The sequence below is a fragment of the Colias croceus genome, chromosome 29 (assembly GCF_905220415.1).
Source record: "Colias croceus chromosome 29, ilColCroc2.1".
Lineage (NCBI taxonomy): Eukaryota > Metazoa > Arthropoda > Insecta > Lepidoptera > Pieridae > Colias > Colias croceus.
In genome coordinates this window covers 962,450-980,178 of record NC_059565.1, presented here as the reverse complement: position 1 = coordinate 980,178, position 17,729 = coordinate 962,450, and the positions used below count along the sequence as shown (strand labels likewise).

Genomic DNA, 17,729 nt, shown 5'->3' with positions numbered 1-17,729 from the left:
TTGTCACTTATTACTACATGATAATTTATCTTTAGGTACATAAACATTATTATAGTAAAAGTATCTAAACAAAAAACATATCACATGTATATTATATTCGTCGCAAGAAAGGCAAAATTACTGAAGCGCCAAAATAGGCATATTGAGTTATATAGATATTCGGAATCAGCGTTTTTTTCTGCGTCGATCAGTCTGGGTTCCACGGAGATACGAGCACTATTTTGGCGTTTCAGTAAATGGAAAAAAGGGGAGTTTTCATCAGACAGAGTCCTTAAGCGACACTTTTTTGGCATTTTATTCGTGCCTGTCACTTATGTAATTTTGTTTTCCTGCAATAAATTACAAGTAAATTTTAAGTAAATTTGGCATCCGGCAATTTAAAAGCTAATAGTTTATAAGCATTTTTGGACTACTCGAAACAAACATAAAAGTTGGTATAAGTAATTTTGAATTGAAGTATTTATAATAAGTAAGGCTTGTAAGAAAATTAGTCTTTCGATTTTTATGCCGGAAATGGCGTATAAGTAATTTTGCCTTACTGTTATTGAGCAAGTTTTTGACTTTCAGTATCTTTACTATGAAGTAATATTTTAGCAAAAGTAATAGAAGTAAAATTGAAAGCTGGTCAATACGTCATTTACGTCGCTAAAGTAAAAAATATGGAGCTGCAATACTGCAAAACCTGATTATAACCCGCGCGTACGCCGCGTATCAGTCAGTCTGCTCGACAGAGCCACTGAGAGTAGGTACACGTGTGTCGGTATTTGTTGCCGCTCAAATAGATCGAGAAAATAAGGGAATATTGGTGATAAATGATAATAATGCAATAACGGACTCCTCAATCGGTAAGTTAGCTATTTATTAGTATAAAAATTATAATAATTTACATAAGAAGCAATAATTATTAGTAAAGTCAGCTTTGGTAAGTACCTAAATCCATACTAATATTATAAATGCGAAAGTAACTCTGTCTGTCTGTCTGTTACTCAATCACGCTTAAACTACTGAACCAATTTGCATGAAATTTGGTATGGAGATATTTCGATACCCGAGAAAGGACATAGGCTTCCTTTTATTGCAAAATATGTACCACGGGCGAAGCGATCTAGCTTGAGTAATATACCTAGTATAAATTATTTACTTAACCGATTATTATGAAACTTGCACTCTCTCATATTAAATCTCTAGATACCTTTTTTTTTTGAAGAGTGTATAATGTTGGTTTTGGTCGAGACTGGCTTGTTACCTCGTGGTGTCGGCCGAGAAGTAGTACCACCCCATTTACAAAACTGACCGTGTGGACAACCACATGCCGACCTCAGTTGATTCCTTTGGGCAAAATTGTGGTCAAGACTTATTTTTTAACCTATAATATCCCACGGCTGGGCAAAGGTCTCCCCAAAATTCATCCACTCTTTATGATCTAGTGAACAATCCGGCCAGTCTTCAAGGAAGGTGTCTAATACAAGAATGGGCATTCTTTATATTATAATATTAAAAACTGGTATACTAAACGTTTTTTTTTTTTAATTTACATGAGACTTACTATTCCTTTCTATATTTTCAGCTCATAATGGAAAGTAAGAAACAGAGTTTTTACAAAAGGTACGCAGCAAGACTGAAGGATGAACAGGAACCTGTAGCTGGAACATCAAATACACCACTGATGGAAACAGTCTCAAAGCCAGCAGTAGTTAAAAGACTGATATTTAAAACACCTAAAAAAGAAACACAGAAGTACAAATCAAAAAACTTGAACAAGAAGCTATTGATATCAAAACCAGTTGTTATGCGCAGTGAAAATACAGAAGCTGAATCACCATCCATTGATTTAACAGTTTGCGATTTGACAGATGACATAAGAGAACCATACCAGGAACAAAATCTTACAGAAAAAGTAATACAAAAAGAATTAGACATTTTCAGAGAAATTGAACGACAACACGAAATTGAGGAGGCTTGTGAACAAATCCGACGAGAACACTTTGAAGAGATGAACACAGGATCAAAATTTGTACAAATTGAATCTAAACAACTTGAACTGACAGACAGTAAAATTATAATGGAAGATTACAACACTGAAACACCTGAGATAGTACCAGACAGCATACTGAAGCGATGTGATAGCAAGCAGTTTTTTGAGACAGAAGAAAGCAAAGGAGAAATTGTAAAATTTACTAATGAAAATATAGAATCTGAAAATGATGCTACCGATGGCATATTGTTATGTCTTCGAAACAACATGGAGCACAACAATGACATAGATTTTAAATACATGAAAGATTTCAAAGAAATAGATATTAATTTACAGGAAAATGAAAAAGTATCCGCTGAAATTAATTTTACTAACATAGGAATGAATATACAGGAAGACCAAAAAAGCTATGAAGGAGAGATTTGTAATGATAAGAAAATACCTGAAATAAATGAATCGGTGCAAAATGAATCGCATATAAGCAAAAACGTCAATTTGGGTAGTAAGATAAGTGGAGATGAAGAAGAAGAGATAAGAACTGACAATGATAAAGGTAACCAAGAGAAGCATGAAAATGTTACAAAAAATGATCGTGATGATTACATAAAAATTAAGCGGTTGAGACAACAAACAAGAGAGAAGTACGTAGACTTTTTGTCAGATAATGAAGATTTTGTTTGGAGTTCTTCATCATGGGAACATTCATCATCTGGATCGGTATCCGATGGTACGAAGAAAACTAAGAAAAGTAAGAAATCAAAGAAGAAAAATGAGAGATCTGAGAAGACTATGAAATCGAAGGTTCAAGAAGAAGAGAATGAAGTTTTTGAAGTTGAGGGTAGAGAAAAGAAGAAACAGAAGAACAAAAGAAAAGAAAACAAAGCAAAAAAAGATTCCGGGCATGAGTATATAAATTCTAAAGGAAAAGTTATTCCAGCCAAAGAAATGAAACAAAATCCCTGTAAGCCACAAAATTGCTCTAACGCATGTTACGAAATAACCGATGAAAAGAGAAAAGCTATATTTTTACATTTTTGGGGTTTATCGTCTGAAAGACGTAAAGACTGGTTGGTAAGCCATTCTAAAAAGATGGGTATAAAAAGAAAGCGAGCAGATACGGCTAAGCTTACCAACACTTTTAATTACTTTATTAACGATGGTGAAGGGCAAGCCCAAGTGTGTCAACAATTTTTGACTTGTACACTAGATCTCAAGCAAAAAACATTGTACAATACAGTAAACAACGCATCATTTGGCAGTGCAAAAGAAGATATGCGTGGAAAACACGAACCCCGAAATAAAACCCCAAATTTAATAACCGAAAAGGTACGAACATACATAAAGGAATTACCAGCTTTGCCTTCACACTACTGCAGAAAAAATAGCACAAGAACATATTTACCGACAGAATTTCGTAATATTTCAAATTTGTATAGAATTTATAAAGAGACTCAGCTTGCAAATGGCAACGTCTACGCTGGAGAAAAACTTTTCAAAAAAATATTCAACACTGAATTTAATATTGGATTCCATTTCCCCCGCAAGGATAAGTGTCTGAAATGTACACAATATGAGAATAATAAGAGTTTTGATGAAGAAGAAAAACGGAAGCACTTAATTGACAAAGAAGAATCTGCTGAAAGGTTTAAAGCACATCAAAGTATTTACAATAAAGACAATAGTGTTTTATGCACATCATTTGACCTTCAAAAGGTGTTGAATACGCCCCACGGTGAAAACATGATGCTGTATTATTCGCGCAAAGTGGCTGTATATAATTTAACATTCTATGAATCAGGCACTAGAAACGGGTTCTGCTACACATGGTCAGAAAATAATGGAAAAAGGGGTGCCAATGAGATATCATCAATTTTGGAGAAGTACATCAAAAATGTGGATCTAAGGGGTACAGTGAAACATTTATTACTATATTGTGACTCATGTCCGGGGCAAAATAAAAATAAGATAGTATTAACATGTTTAAATGAAATACTTAAGAAGTGTAACACTCTCCTATCAATTCAAATAAATTATTTGCTCCCAGGGCATACCTATATGCCGGTTGACTCTATGCACTCCGTTATAGATAAAAGCTTAAAAGGCATTATAGTGTGGGCACCGTCGCAGTGGAGCACAATTTTTACTATGTCTAGGAAGTCACCAAGACCATATGAAGTAGAGGTCCTTAATTATGCAGATTTTAACAAATGGGACACAGTTGCTGAAAAATATTTGATGATTAAGATGATGATGTATTGGCCTAAGATAGAAGTGGATCCAACGCACCTTTTGCTATTTTATACTCGTTTTTTTTTTAAATACCGTCGAAAACATGTGTTAGTTAATAAAGATTGTTTTGATTACAAATTTATTTTATTTTATTTTTAAATGTCAAAGACTGAAAGAAACGTTGATTCTCATTTTTTTTATTTCGTAAGCTTATTACTATTATTATTTTTGCCAAAGAGACTTTTTGTTTAAAAGGAGTAGAATTATACCTAAAGTTTATAACTTAATAATAGGATTAAATAAAATAAAAATTAACAGCTGTATTTTAATTTATTTCTCGAAACAATTTCCCTCTTAATTCAAATAGGAGGCCTTTGCCCAGCTATCTATCCAATTTAAGAGCTGAGCTCTAATCAGAGGAGGCAGCCCAGCTCAAGCCCATCTCAATGCCAGACTAATAATTTACGTAAGATTATTTATTAAAAAAAAGATAGGAATTTTCATAATCATAAGCAATTAAGACTTTACTCTTACACATTAGTAATGGAGTATACGTTATTATTTATGGTTCAAGTAACTTTAATTTTCGGCACTACAGTATTTATGTATTGTGTATTAACTGAAGTTATAAGTAGTTAAAGGTGTGATTAGATAAAATAAATTATCCCTTACGTCTTTTTACTCGAAAAAACTATAACAATAACCTACCTCTAAGGATTTTTACTGATTCAACATAATGAGCCGATCACTTTTTAAGTTGTTTTAACACGATGAAACCAGACTTGTAAAAGTCCTTTCAGTAATTTAAGATTACGAACATAACATTATTGATATAGTTCCAGAAAATTTGTCGTTTTCCAAAATATATACGTAAGAGTTATAAGTAATTTTGATTGCTATAAATATTTGAATCAAATGGCGGTTAAGAAATTTTGCTTTACTGTAAATTGAAGTCATTTTTACTTAAGCGCCACTATATCACAAACCAGCAGTCCAATTATTATAATTTGTACTTCTGGACATAGAAAATGACAAATTAATAAAAGTTTACCTTGACGTCATCGAAATTCGTGTGCGGGGAAAAAAGTTATGAATTAAAAACGAAAAAAAAAAAATTAAAACGGCTTTTTCTCGAAATGGCCATTTGGAGCTTCAGTAAATTTGCCTTTCCTGCGACGTATTACTCTATGCATATGACATTTTTGATGACCTGACCTGACTGACGATGATGTATCGGAACCGGTCGTAGTTTTTATAATAAAAACTAGCTGCTCCGCGTGGTTTCACCCCCATGGCTCCTCTCCTGTTGGTCGTAGCGCGATGATATAATATAGCCTATATAGCCTTCCTCGATAAATGAGCTATCTAACACTGAAAGATTTTTTTTAATCGGACCAGTAGTTCCCGAGAATAGCGCGTTCAAACAAACAAATTCTTCAGCTTTATAATATTAGATAGATCTAAGTAAAAGTGAAACTAATGAATTCTGTGTTTCTTCAATATCTTAACTAGTTATCAAATGCAGGTCCGTCAAGTGGTAACAATACAAGTATTGCCATAATATGCCATAAAACCAAAATATCAAATTCAAATACAAATAATTTGACATCTTTGTTTGTTTCTTATTATCGACTAGCTGTGCCGCGCGGTTTGCGCATTGCTCCGCTCCTGTTGGTCTTAGCGTGATGATATTTATAGCCTATACTCTATTATAGCCTTCCTCGATAAATGGGCTATCTAACTCCGAAATATTTTTTCAAACAAACTCTTTATAATATTGGTAGGTACTAGGTATAGATGTACTTAGGTATATGTTAATTTTCATAATTATTATAAACATTTTTAATTCAGTAACATTAAAAATAATTCATTAAGTCTCGACATTGCTTAAAACACGGAATCCAAGAGATACATAAAAAATGTCGAATATAAGTTGGTTTTTTCAAAAAAAAAGCCTACCGCCGACCGGCGATCAAGGTCGGTACCAAGGTGGGTCGTCGACTCGCGTCTCGGTTGGTGTAAAATTGCAAAAAGTGGCAAAAGGTTGAAGAAAGGCTGTGTTGTGAATAGTACTAGAAACGTTATATTGTGTTGTTCTAATTTCCCACCAAATTATGGTAAACTAAAACTAGCTTACCGCTCGCGGCTTTGCCCGCTTTGTCTAATACCTGATAAATTATATAAATAATAATAATAAATAATAAAGTCTTTATTTACTAAAAAATTTAAACATTACATCATTGCAGGAGATCCAAACTAGGCTGTTGCCTGTATCTTGGATATCAAAACTATAACTATATACTAAAACCTTCCTCTTGAATCACTCCTATTAAAAAAAACCGCATCAAAATCCGTTGCGTAGTTTTAAAAATTTAAGCATACAAAGGGACATAGGGACAGAGAAAGCGAATTTGTTTTAAATCTATACATATAATAAAATCGTAGGAAAGTCAAAACTGTACATTGAATATTTTTTTAAAAGAATACCTGGGCCGTGATCTATAATCGATATAGAAGCCAAAAACATAGTTTTTAGAATTTTTGTCTGTTTGTCTGTTTGTCTGTTTGTCTGTATGTTTGTCCGAGCTAATCTCGAAAGGTACTGCATAGATTGACTTCAAATTTTGCATGAATATTACTAACAGGTCGGGTGAGGCTATAGGCTACATATTATCAAGCTATCACCTACGGGGGAGGAGCTGTGAACCTTTATTTTTCTTACGTATTCCGTGTATTACGACAGCGTACAATCTAAAGACTCATGTTTAAATGTTGGTTTCGAGTAAGCCATGCTATTATCTAGCTTTACAAAATAAAAACTATGTCATTTACGTAATTTGGGCAGAGAAACAGTTTAATGAATTTAGTAGTATAAAGACAAATTAGAAACAGCGCCATCCATTGAATGTTATAAAAATCAAATCAATTTACACGTTAACTATTGGAAATTAATAATCAAATGACGCATATATAAATGTTGTTTGACAATATCTAGATTGACACTATAAAAATTATGCCATTTAAGTAACTTGGGAAGAGAAACATAGCTTAAAGAATGTAAGTTGTATAATGTTAATTTTGTAACAGCGCCATCTATGAGATTTCGTAAAAATCAAATCAATTTACATGTTAACACTACTGAACACAATGTTAAAAATTAATAATTTAAATATAATTATGTTATTTATTTATTTAACTCTTTAACCCATATCTTCCGTTCCCTATAAGATATATATTTCGTGTAAATAATAAACTACATTTTTTTAAAGTGAGGGTAGATGTTTATTATTTTAAGTAAAAATAGACACCATTATCTACAGTTAATCTAATGATTGTGTTCCAAAGAGTATACTAATATATTGTTGTGTTCATTAGTTACAATTTTAAAAATCTTCGTGTTTTATAAATTTACTAGCTTACCGCCCGCGGCTTCGTCCGCTTTGTCTAAAACCTAATAAATTATGTACTAAAACCTTCCTCTTGAATCAGTCTATCTATTAAAAAAACCGCATCAAAATCTGTTGCGAAGTTTTAAAGATTTAAGCATACAAAGGGACATAGGGACATAGGGACACAGAAAGCGACTTTTTTCATACTATGTAGTGATATTTATAAAGCAATTGAATGCCATAAAACCAAAAATATCAAATGCAATCTTCGTGTTTTGTGAATTTTCACCATCATGCGTTCCCACAAAAGGTAAGTTGTTACTTACAGGTATTTATTGAAATGAAATGAATGATTCTTTTATTATTTTGAGGTGCATTGGGAACAGAAGTTTTTGATAAAATTTTATTTGTAAGTAGCTTTTTTTATAGATTTACAGTTAACTTTTGATTTTTTTATTTACAGATTCAATGCTAATAAAATTATATCGCCTTTGGAAGACGATTTCTGCTGATATTTTTACTACACCACTTGAAAATTGATGATTTGATGATAAAGCATCGAGGATTAAGTGGAAATTAGTAATCATCCGCTTCGTCAATTTTTGACTGAAGTTAATGTCCAACGTCCAATGGTTCAATCATTGGAAGTATCTCGGGAAATTTTGGAGGATATTTTTCAGGAAGGAGAGGAGGGGCAGCCAACCACATATCAAACTACTACGTTTTAGTACCGAAAAAAATTTTATTGCCAAATGAAACGTAAATTTTGCACTCACAACTTTACAAGTAATGTTTTTATTTTGACTTTGCGGTTATCTGATTATAATATTTATCGTTATGGCTATCGACGTACCGACCGTACTGGGATCAGAGTAGGTACATGATATACAGTTCATCATCCAGGATTGCTTAGAGCATTTTCACACTGAAAAAGATGTTTTCTTTGAATCGTAGTTGCTTCATTTATTTATTTTTAATCATTTTACATAATATGTTTTATATTTAATAAATATATCATTTTCATTATTTAAGTAGATAAAATAAATTATGTAACGGTTTTATAAGAAAACACATTATATTTGTTAGGCGACGGTGATTTCTTCCAGGCAAAAGATATTCATCAGCTCAATAAAATTGAACAGTATGTTGTTAGTTATTCTTTAGATTCACAATTGTAATGAGCATTTCCGCATGCAAGTTGTATCGTAGTTTAGATATATCATAGTTTTTACATATTAAAGTTCCAACAAAACCCTCAAATTTTTTAGTAGAGTTGAGCAAGATAATTTGAAAAATGTGCCGTGTTAAGTATTATAGAAAAGGTTAGTTCGTTGGTAATTATTATTTCTTCTTCATTTACATGTTGTTAGTAAAAATAAACTTTAACTAACAGTCAAAGTAGTCAAAGTATATTTTAACTAATACTACTTAATATCTATTATACTTATGTTCAGTATTTATCTGTATTATTATTGCTTGACAATTAATATATTTTCATGTCGTATACCAAATTATAAACATAAGTTTAATATGTAATTAGCTGGATTTATTTTTACACACTCACAGACTTATATTTTATGTTAAATGTTAAAAGAGTGTTAATATGTAGTGTAAATCATAATACATTTTTTCACAATTAAAATAATCCTTTTTTCTGATGGTGTTGGCATTGAATTAAACCGCGCTGTCGTTTCGTTCACAAAAAGTGATGTTATAAGGAGCATATTCGGTCCACATATCATAAAAAATCTGTGCGAAAACAATAAACACGTGTGAGGCCCTCACGGCAGATCGGGGCGGTCTGACGCGAAGTGGGGACAGCGTTGTCACTGTATCGCTCTAGCCACGCTGGTCAACAGACTTATTCGTTAGTTCAGTTTTGTATTAAGACCGCTGTGACATCCAACCCGTGAGACAACCAAACCCGGTCTCCCCTACTATCCCGTGAGACCGAACCTTCACTGAGAGGGTATGACATCACACAGCTGATCGCAAACGGCATATTGTACTATCCCGTGAGACCGAAACCCTCACTGAGAGGGAATTTCGTCTCACTACTGATCACGACAGTCATATTTTATCTCGAGAATCTGAAACTTTACTCAATATGAAGACCGTTTGACAAATGATAGGGTGCATCATAATAAGATGAACATGAGCATAAGCAATGACTAGAGTAGGGACGCGAATATTACAATTATATGAGACAAGAACGATTAATAAGTTTGTTTAATGAAAGATTAAGAATTGAAACTATTCGGTCTCTGGAAACGTACGAATAGCGAGAGGCCCGTCTTACTGCAGACAGATTTCGTCATAGTCTTAATGTCTTGAGGTAAACAATCTACGAATTCGGTGGTGTGGTCTGACAAATATAAAAGTGGGTTTGCTTATAACCTCACAATTGATTACAGATCATTTTCTGTATAGGCGATATTAACGTAGTATGTTCTTTTTGTAATGCTTTAAAGTGTAGTAAGGCGATTCGGCTTTCGTTTGAAGATACACCGGAACCTTTCACAAAATCACTACTTTTAGAGGAACATACTGTGCAATTAGCGTTTAGCTAATATTATGTATATTCTGTGGTGCAATGTAAACTGTTATTAGACAATATTCGCTCTTATATTAGTGCGTTTCAAATGATCCTTTGGTGCTCAATAATTATCAGAAGATCCGTTCATGCTTACTTTTAAGATACAAGGTCAAGTTTACCATTTGATAGGATCCCTTTTGCCTGAAGGCCAAGCTAAGTTTGTTTAAATATATTTTGTATTCGACTACAACGAATAGTGGAATACAAGAAATCAGTATTTCTCAAATTTAAAACTGAACTCATTTCACAGTTTTAGAACAGGTTAATTCGTATGTATGCAGTTTTAAATCGACATTAGAAGCTTTTCCTCAAGATGGTGATATCGGCACTCAGGAACTCCCTGGACGTGTTATAACGCCCAGGCCACAGTATTACAATTTTTCCTACAGTAGGGCGACGAATGTATTTTCGCATAGCAACGGAGGGGAACTCGCGGGGGGTCAAGTGACGCGGGCCACGTACCACAAACATGCTTAGTTTGTGGTATCGAGCGCGAAAGATAGTCATCGTGTTTTTAGTAAAGTTTATAAATTTATAAAGAATAGAAAAAATTCGATCACGAGGCGGGACTTGAACCCGCATCCTTCGCGCCATTCCGGGGCGGATGCCTAACCAACTCAGCTACTCGTGACCCGCCTGAGCAATCGAATTTATTCTATCCTTTCAGTTTTATGTGTCTTAAGGGACACACCGCGCGCCATCTATTGAGATGATTTAACAACCATTTCAACCAATATGAAGCACTTTTCAGTGAATACAATATTGCAACGATGGAACACGACCTTTTCTTGAATTTATATTTTTTGGTTTTTATGGCATTCAAATGCTTTATAAATATAAATTTATAAAGAATAGAAAAAATTCGATCACGAGGCGGGACTTGAACCCGCATCCTTCGCGCCATTCCGGGGCGGATGCCTAACCAACTCAGCTACTCGTGACCCGCCTGAGCAATCGAATTTATTCTATCCTTTCAGTTTTATGTGTCTTAAGGGACACACCGCGCGCCATCTATTGAGATGATTTAACAACCATTTCAACCAATATGAAGCACTTTTCAGTGAATACAATATTGCAACGATGGAACACGACCTTTTCTTGAATTTATATTTTTTGGTTTTTATGGCATTCAAATGCTTTATAAATATAAATTTATAAAGAATAGAAAAAATTCGATCACGAGGCGGGACTTGAACCCGCATCCTTCGCGCCATTCCGGGGCGGATGCCTAACCAACTCAGCTACTCGTGACCCGCCTGAGCAATCGAATTTATTCTATCCTTTCAGTTTTATGTGTCTTAAGGGACACACCGCGCGCCATCTATTGAGATGATTTAACAACCATTTCAACCAATATGAAGCACTTTTCAGTGAATACAATATTGCAACGATGGAACACGACCTTTTCTTGAATTTATATTTTTTGGTTTTTATGGCATTCAAATGCTTTATAAATATAAATTTATAAAGAATAGAAAAAATTCGATCACGAGGCGGGACTTGAACCCGCATCCTTCGCGCCATTCCGGGGCGGATGCCTAACCAACTCAGCTACTCGTGACCCGCCTGAGCAATCGAATTTATTCTATCCTTTCAGTTTTATGTGTCTTAAGGGACACACCGCGCGCCATCTATTGAGATGATTTAACAACCATTTCAACCAATATGAAGCACTTTTCAGTGAATACAATATTGCAACGATGGAACACGACCTTTTCTTGAATTTATATTTTTTGGTTTTTATGGCATTCAAATGCTTTATAAATATAAATTTATAAAGAATAGAAAAAATTCGATCACGAGGCGGGACTTGAACCCGCATCCTTCGCGCCATTCCGGGGCGGATGCCTAACCAACTCAGCTACTCGTGACCCGCCTGAGCAATCGAATTTATTCTATCCTTTCAGTTTTATGTGTCTTAAGGGACACACCGCGCGCCATCTATTGAGATGATTTAACAACCATTTCAACCAATATGAAGCACTTTTCAGTGAATACAATATTGCAACGATGGAACACGACCTTTTCTTGAATTTATATTTTTTGGTTTTTATGGCATTCGAATGCTTTATAAATATAAATTTATAAAGAATAGAAAAAATTCGATCACGAGGCGGGACTTGAACCCGCATCCTTCGCGCCATTCCGGGGCGGATGCCTAACCAACTCAGCTACTCGTGACCCGCCTGAGCAATCGAATTTATTCTATCCTTTCAGTTTTATGTGTCTTAAGGGACACACCGCGCGCCATCTATTGAGATGATTTAACAACCATTTCAACCAATATGAAGCACTTTTCAGTGAATACAATATTGCAACGATGGAACACGACCTTTTCTTGAATTTATATTTTTTGGTTTTTATGGCATTCAAATGCTTTATAAATATAAATTTATAAAGAATAGAAAAAATTCGATCACGAGGCGGGACTTGAACCCGCATCCTTCGCGCCATTCCGGGGCGGATGCCTAACCAACTCAGCCACTCGTGACCCGCCTGAGCAATCGAATTTATTCTATCCTTTCAGTTTTATGTGTCTTAAGGGACACACCGCGCGCCATCTATTGAGATGATTTAACAACCATTTCAACCAATATGAAGCACTTTTCAGTGAATACAATATTGCAACGATGGAACACGACCTTTTCTTGAATTTATATTTTTTGGTTTTTATGGCATTCAAATGCTTTATAAATATAAATTTATAAAGGATAGAAAAAATTCGATCACGAGGCGGGACTTGAACCCGCATCCTTCGCGCCATTCCGGGGCGGATGCCTAACCAACTCAGCTACTCGTGACCCGCCTGAGCAATCGAATTTATTCTATCCTTTCAGTTTTATGTGTCTTAAGGGACACACCGCGCGCCATCTATTGAGATGATTTAACAACCATTTCAACCAATATGAAGCACTTTTCAGTGAATACAATATTGCAACGATGGAACACGACCTTTTCTTGAATTTATATTTTTTGGTTTTTATGGCATTCAAATGCTTTATAAATATAAATTTATAAAGAATAGAAAAAATCAATAGATGGCGCGCGGTGTGTCCCTTAAGACACATAAAACTGAAAGGATAGAATAAATTCGATTGCTCAGGCGGGTCACGAGTAGCTGAGTTGGTTAGGCATCCGCCCCGGAATGGCGCGAAGGATGCGGGTTCAAGTCCCGCCTCGTGATCGAATTTTTTCTATTCTTTATAAATTTATATTTATAAAGCATTTGAATGCCATAAAAACCAAAAAATATAAATTCAAGAAAAGGTCGTGTTCCATCGTTGCAATATTGTATTCACTGAAAAGTGCTTCATATTGGTTGAAATGGTTGTTAAATCATCTCAATAGATGGCGCGCGGTGTGTCCCTTAAGACACATAAAACTGAAAGGATAGAATAAATTCGATTGCTCAGGCGGGTCACGAGTAGCTGAGTTGGTTAGGCATCCGCCCCGGAATGGCGCGAAGGATGCGGGTTCAAGTCCCGCCTCGTGATCGAATTTTTTCTATTCTTTATAAATTTATATTTATAAAGCATTTGAATGCCATAAAAACCAAAAAATATAAATTCAAGAAAAGGTCGTGTTCCATCGTTGCAATATTGTATTCACTGAAAAGTGCTTCATATTGGTTGAAATGGTTGTTAAATCATCTCAATAGATGGCGCGCGGTGTGTCCCTTAAGACACATAAAACTGAAAGGATAGAATAAATTCGATTGCTCAGGCGGGTCACGAGTAGCTGAGTTGGTTAGGCATCCGCCCCGGAATGGCGCGAAGGATGCGGGTTCAAGTCCCGCCTCGTGATCGAATTTTTTCTATTCTTTATAAATTTATATTTATAAAGCATTTGAATGCCATAAAAACCAAAAAATATAAATTCAAGAAAAGGTCGTGTTCCATCGTTGCAATATTGTATTCACTGAAAAGTGCTTCATATTGGTTGAAATGGTTGTTAAATCATCTCAATAGATGGCGCGCGGTGTGTCCCTTAAGACACATAAAACTGAAAGGATAGAATAAATTCGATTGCTCAGGCGGGTCACGAGTAGCTGAGTTGGTTAGGCATCCGCCCCGGAATGGCGCGAAGGATGCGGGTTCAAGTCCCGCCTCGTGATCGAATTTTTTCTATTCTTTATAAATTTATATTTATAAAGCATTTGAATGCCATAAAAACCAAAAAATATAAATTCAAGAAAAGGTCGTGTTCCATCGTTGCAATATTGTATTCACTGAAAAGTGCTTCATATTGGTTGAAATGGTTGTTAAATCATCTCAATAGATGGCGCGCGGTGTGTCCCTTAAGACACATAAAACTGAAAGGATAGAATAAATTCGATTGCTCAGGCGGGTCACGAGTAGCTGAGTTGGTTAGGCATCCGCCCCGGAATGGCGCGAAGGATGCGGGTTCAAGTCCCGCCTCGTGATCGAATTTTTTCTATTCTTTATAAATTTATATTTATAAAGCATTTGAATGCCATAAAAACCAAAAAATATAAATTCAAGAAAAGGTCGTGTTCCATCGTTGCAATATTGTATTCACTGAAAAGTGCTTCATATTGGTTGAAATGGTTGTTAAATCATCTCAATAGATGGCGCGCGGTGTGTCCCTTAAGACACATAAAACTGAAAGGATAGAATAAATTCGATTGCTCAGGCGGGTCACGAGTAGCTGAGTTGGTTAGGCATCCGCCCCGGAATGGCGCGAAGGATGCGGGTTCAAGTCCCGCCTCGTGATCGAATTTTTTCTATTCTTTATAAATTTATATTTATAAAGCATTTGAATGCCATAAAAACCAAAAAATATAAATTTAGTAAAGTTACTATGTAAACTAACGTAATTTAATACTTAGGTACATATTCTATAATGGTGTACTCAAACTGTTAATCTACATTTAATTTAGATTATTATTTGATACTAAGTAAATGTATAATTTAAACCACATTCATGTTTTCTTCAGATTTTAAGATTTTCTTATCAGAGTGTTCAATTTTAATGTAGTTAAATTTTATATGAGACAATAATTAAGAAAATTTTAAAATAAAGTGTCACGTATTTTTTTTAAACGACGAATGACGAAAAACGACCTAATCGCGGACGAAGTCGCGGGCAACAGCTAGTGTACTATGTAGTGATGATAGTGATTCGCTTCGGTAGGTACCTAGTTTTAGGGTTTATCCGTTACAAACAAACAATATAAAGTAATTGTATATCTTTATGATATTAAATAATGTAGATAAACGGTGTATTTTTGCTACTAATTACATTTCTTAACAAGTTGTTTGTTTGTTTGTTTATTTAAAAAATTACTTGTGTGTCTAATGAAATAATCTATGTACTTCCCCAAGCTTCAATCTCTATGTGAAACACCATCCAAAAAAGATTCAGCAGTTCAGGTGATAATTGTAATTAACTAGCTTTCCGCCCGCGGTTTCGCCCGCTTTTTCAAAGAAAAACTCGCATAGTTCCCGTTCCCGTGGGATTTCCGGGATAAAATCTATCCTATGTGTAAATCCAGGATACCCTCTATATGTGTGCTAAATTTCATTGTAATCGGTTCAGTAGTATTTGCGTGAAAGATTAACATACATACACATCCATTCTCACAAACTTTCGCATTTATAATATGTATTGTATACGTAGTATATTATTATTAGTCTGTGGTATTAGTAGGATATGAGAGGATGTAGTTTTTGATTTGAGCGAATAGGCTCTATCTAGACAGGCATGCCCTTTCATAGACTGCATCACTACTTACCATCAGGTAATGGTGCAGTCAAATGCCTGGCTATTTCTAATAAAAAAAGAGCGATTTAAAAAACTCAAGGATATTTTTAAACTCGATTTCGAAAAGTAACCGTTACTCGAAGGGTGTTAAAACTTAAAATATTTCCGATTCCGCCTTCTGTTTTTAATTGTATGCTGAAAAATGTTTATTAAGTAGGTAGGTAGTAGGTATATGAAAATTAAAATACCAGATATGTAAATGAAGTTTTAAAATTATACCTTTTTAGTTTTTATAGATAAAAGAAAGTCGTGTTAGTTACACCACATGTGACTCAAAAACGGCTAAACGGTTCTGGTCATTTGGTTTGTTAATTTTGTCTTCGCTTTGATTGGAATAATAATTTTGAAAATCACTACATATCCTACTAAGTACAAATAATAATAATATTATAAATTTAAAATACATACAACATTTGACCCATGTTCGTTCATATGAAAAACATTTTTTTAAAACCTTTTTTTTTACTAATTACAAGCGTTAAAATAACCAAGGTCAGTGCGCTTGACTTTTGAAAATAATTTAACACGTCTATTTTTACATGTATTAAATATATTAATAACGTAAATATGTTTCGCTCGTTTTTTAAGATAAATAATATGTCACAAATATACTGGCTGTGCCCCGCGGTTTTATCCGCATTGTTCCGCTCCTATTGGTCTTAGCGTAATGATATATCTATACTAATATTATAAAGCTGAAGAGTTTGTTTGTTTGTATGTATGTATGTTTGTTTGTTTGTTTGAACCCGCTAATCTCGGGAACTACTGGTCCGATTTGAAAAATTCTTTCGGTGTTAGATAGCTCATTTATCGAGGAAGGCTATAGGCTATATTATATATCATCACGCTACGACCAACAGGAGTGGAGCCACGGGGGTGAAACCGCGCGAAGCAGCTGCTAGTTATGTATAACTCGATAAATGGCCTATCTAACACTGAAAGAATTAAGATTAAGCAAGCACCAGTAGTTAGTTACTGTGATTAGACAAACAAACAAACTCTTCAGCTTCAGCAGAGATTGTATAAAATAATATATATATGTAGTATTAACGTTCGAATCATGTGTGACCTTGTTATATACTAAAGGTTTATCAAAATATGGGAAAACCGTTTGGTTTAAAGTAATTATGTTGCAAATATGTAGCAAATTTAGAGCTGTTTACGGCATAAATGAAGCTGAAATTATAGTTTAAGGATTTAGAGCCGATTTTTCAATCCTTGGTTAAAATTTATCCGTCCAATAAAGTTTTACACGGACATAATAAAATGTCACCTGTAAACTGTCAAATACGGACAATTACAATACATTTTTGAAATAGTAGTTTAATACGATATTCGAAAGGATTGAAAAATCAGCCCTTAGTGTAAGGAAAATGTATGGGTAATCAAAAACGTTATTGATAACTGTCGTCGGACAAAACTAGTTTCATCGATTATTGCAGTTAAAAGTGGTTTCGACTAGTAATATTTTATTGAGTAGAGTCTAAACCGCACAATGAGCTATTCGGCTTTGTATAATAATACAAGTAAATTGAAGCACACGGCATCGCCCGGGTGTTTAAAAAATATCTAAGTATTTAAAAAAAGTTAGTCGTAACAATAAATTAACATAAGCGTTATTTATATTGATTTAGTTGGTACTATTTAAGTAAGTTTAAGAAAGTTTAATATATATAAATCTCGTGTCACAATGTTAATTGTCCTCAATGGACTCCTAAACCACTAAACCGATTATAATAAAATTCGCACACCATGT

General features: G+C 34.3%; 2 protein-coding genes across 3 annotated transcripts in view; both read left to right on the top strand.

Moving 5' to 3' along the window:
- The window catches only part of LOC123704327 (MAP/microtubule affinity-regulating kinase 4), a 59,680-nt gene that overhangs the window by 12,851 nt on the left and 29,100 nt on the right, over positions 1 to 17,729 (top strand). The window lies entirely within an intron of this gene.
- Positions 106 to 4,871, top strand: LOC123704349. Its single transcript, XM_045652705.1, has 3 exons — positions 106 to 845; positions 1,568 to 2,579; positions 3,977 to 4,871. The coding sequence occupies exons 2-3, from the start codon at positions 1,574 to 1,576 to the stop codon at positions 3,979 to 3,981; spliced, it is 1,011 nt and encodes a 336-aa protein (XP_045508661.1). The 5' UTR covers positions 106 to 845; positions 1,568 to 1,573; the 3' UTR covers positions 3,982 to 4,871.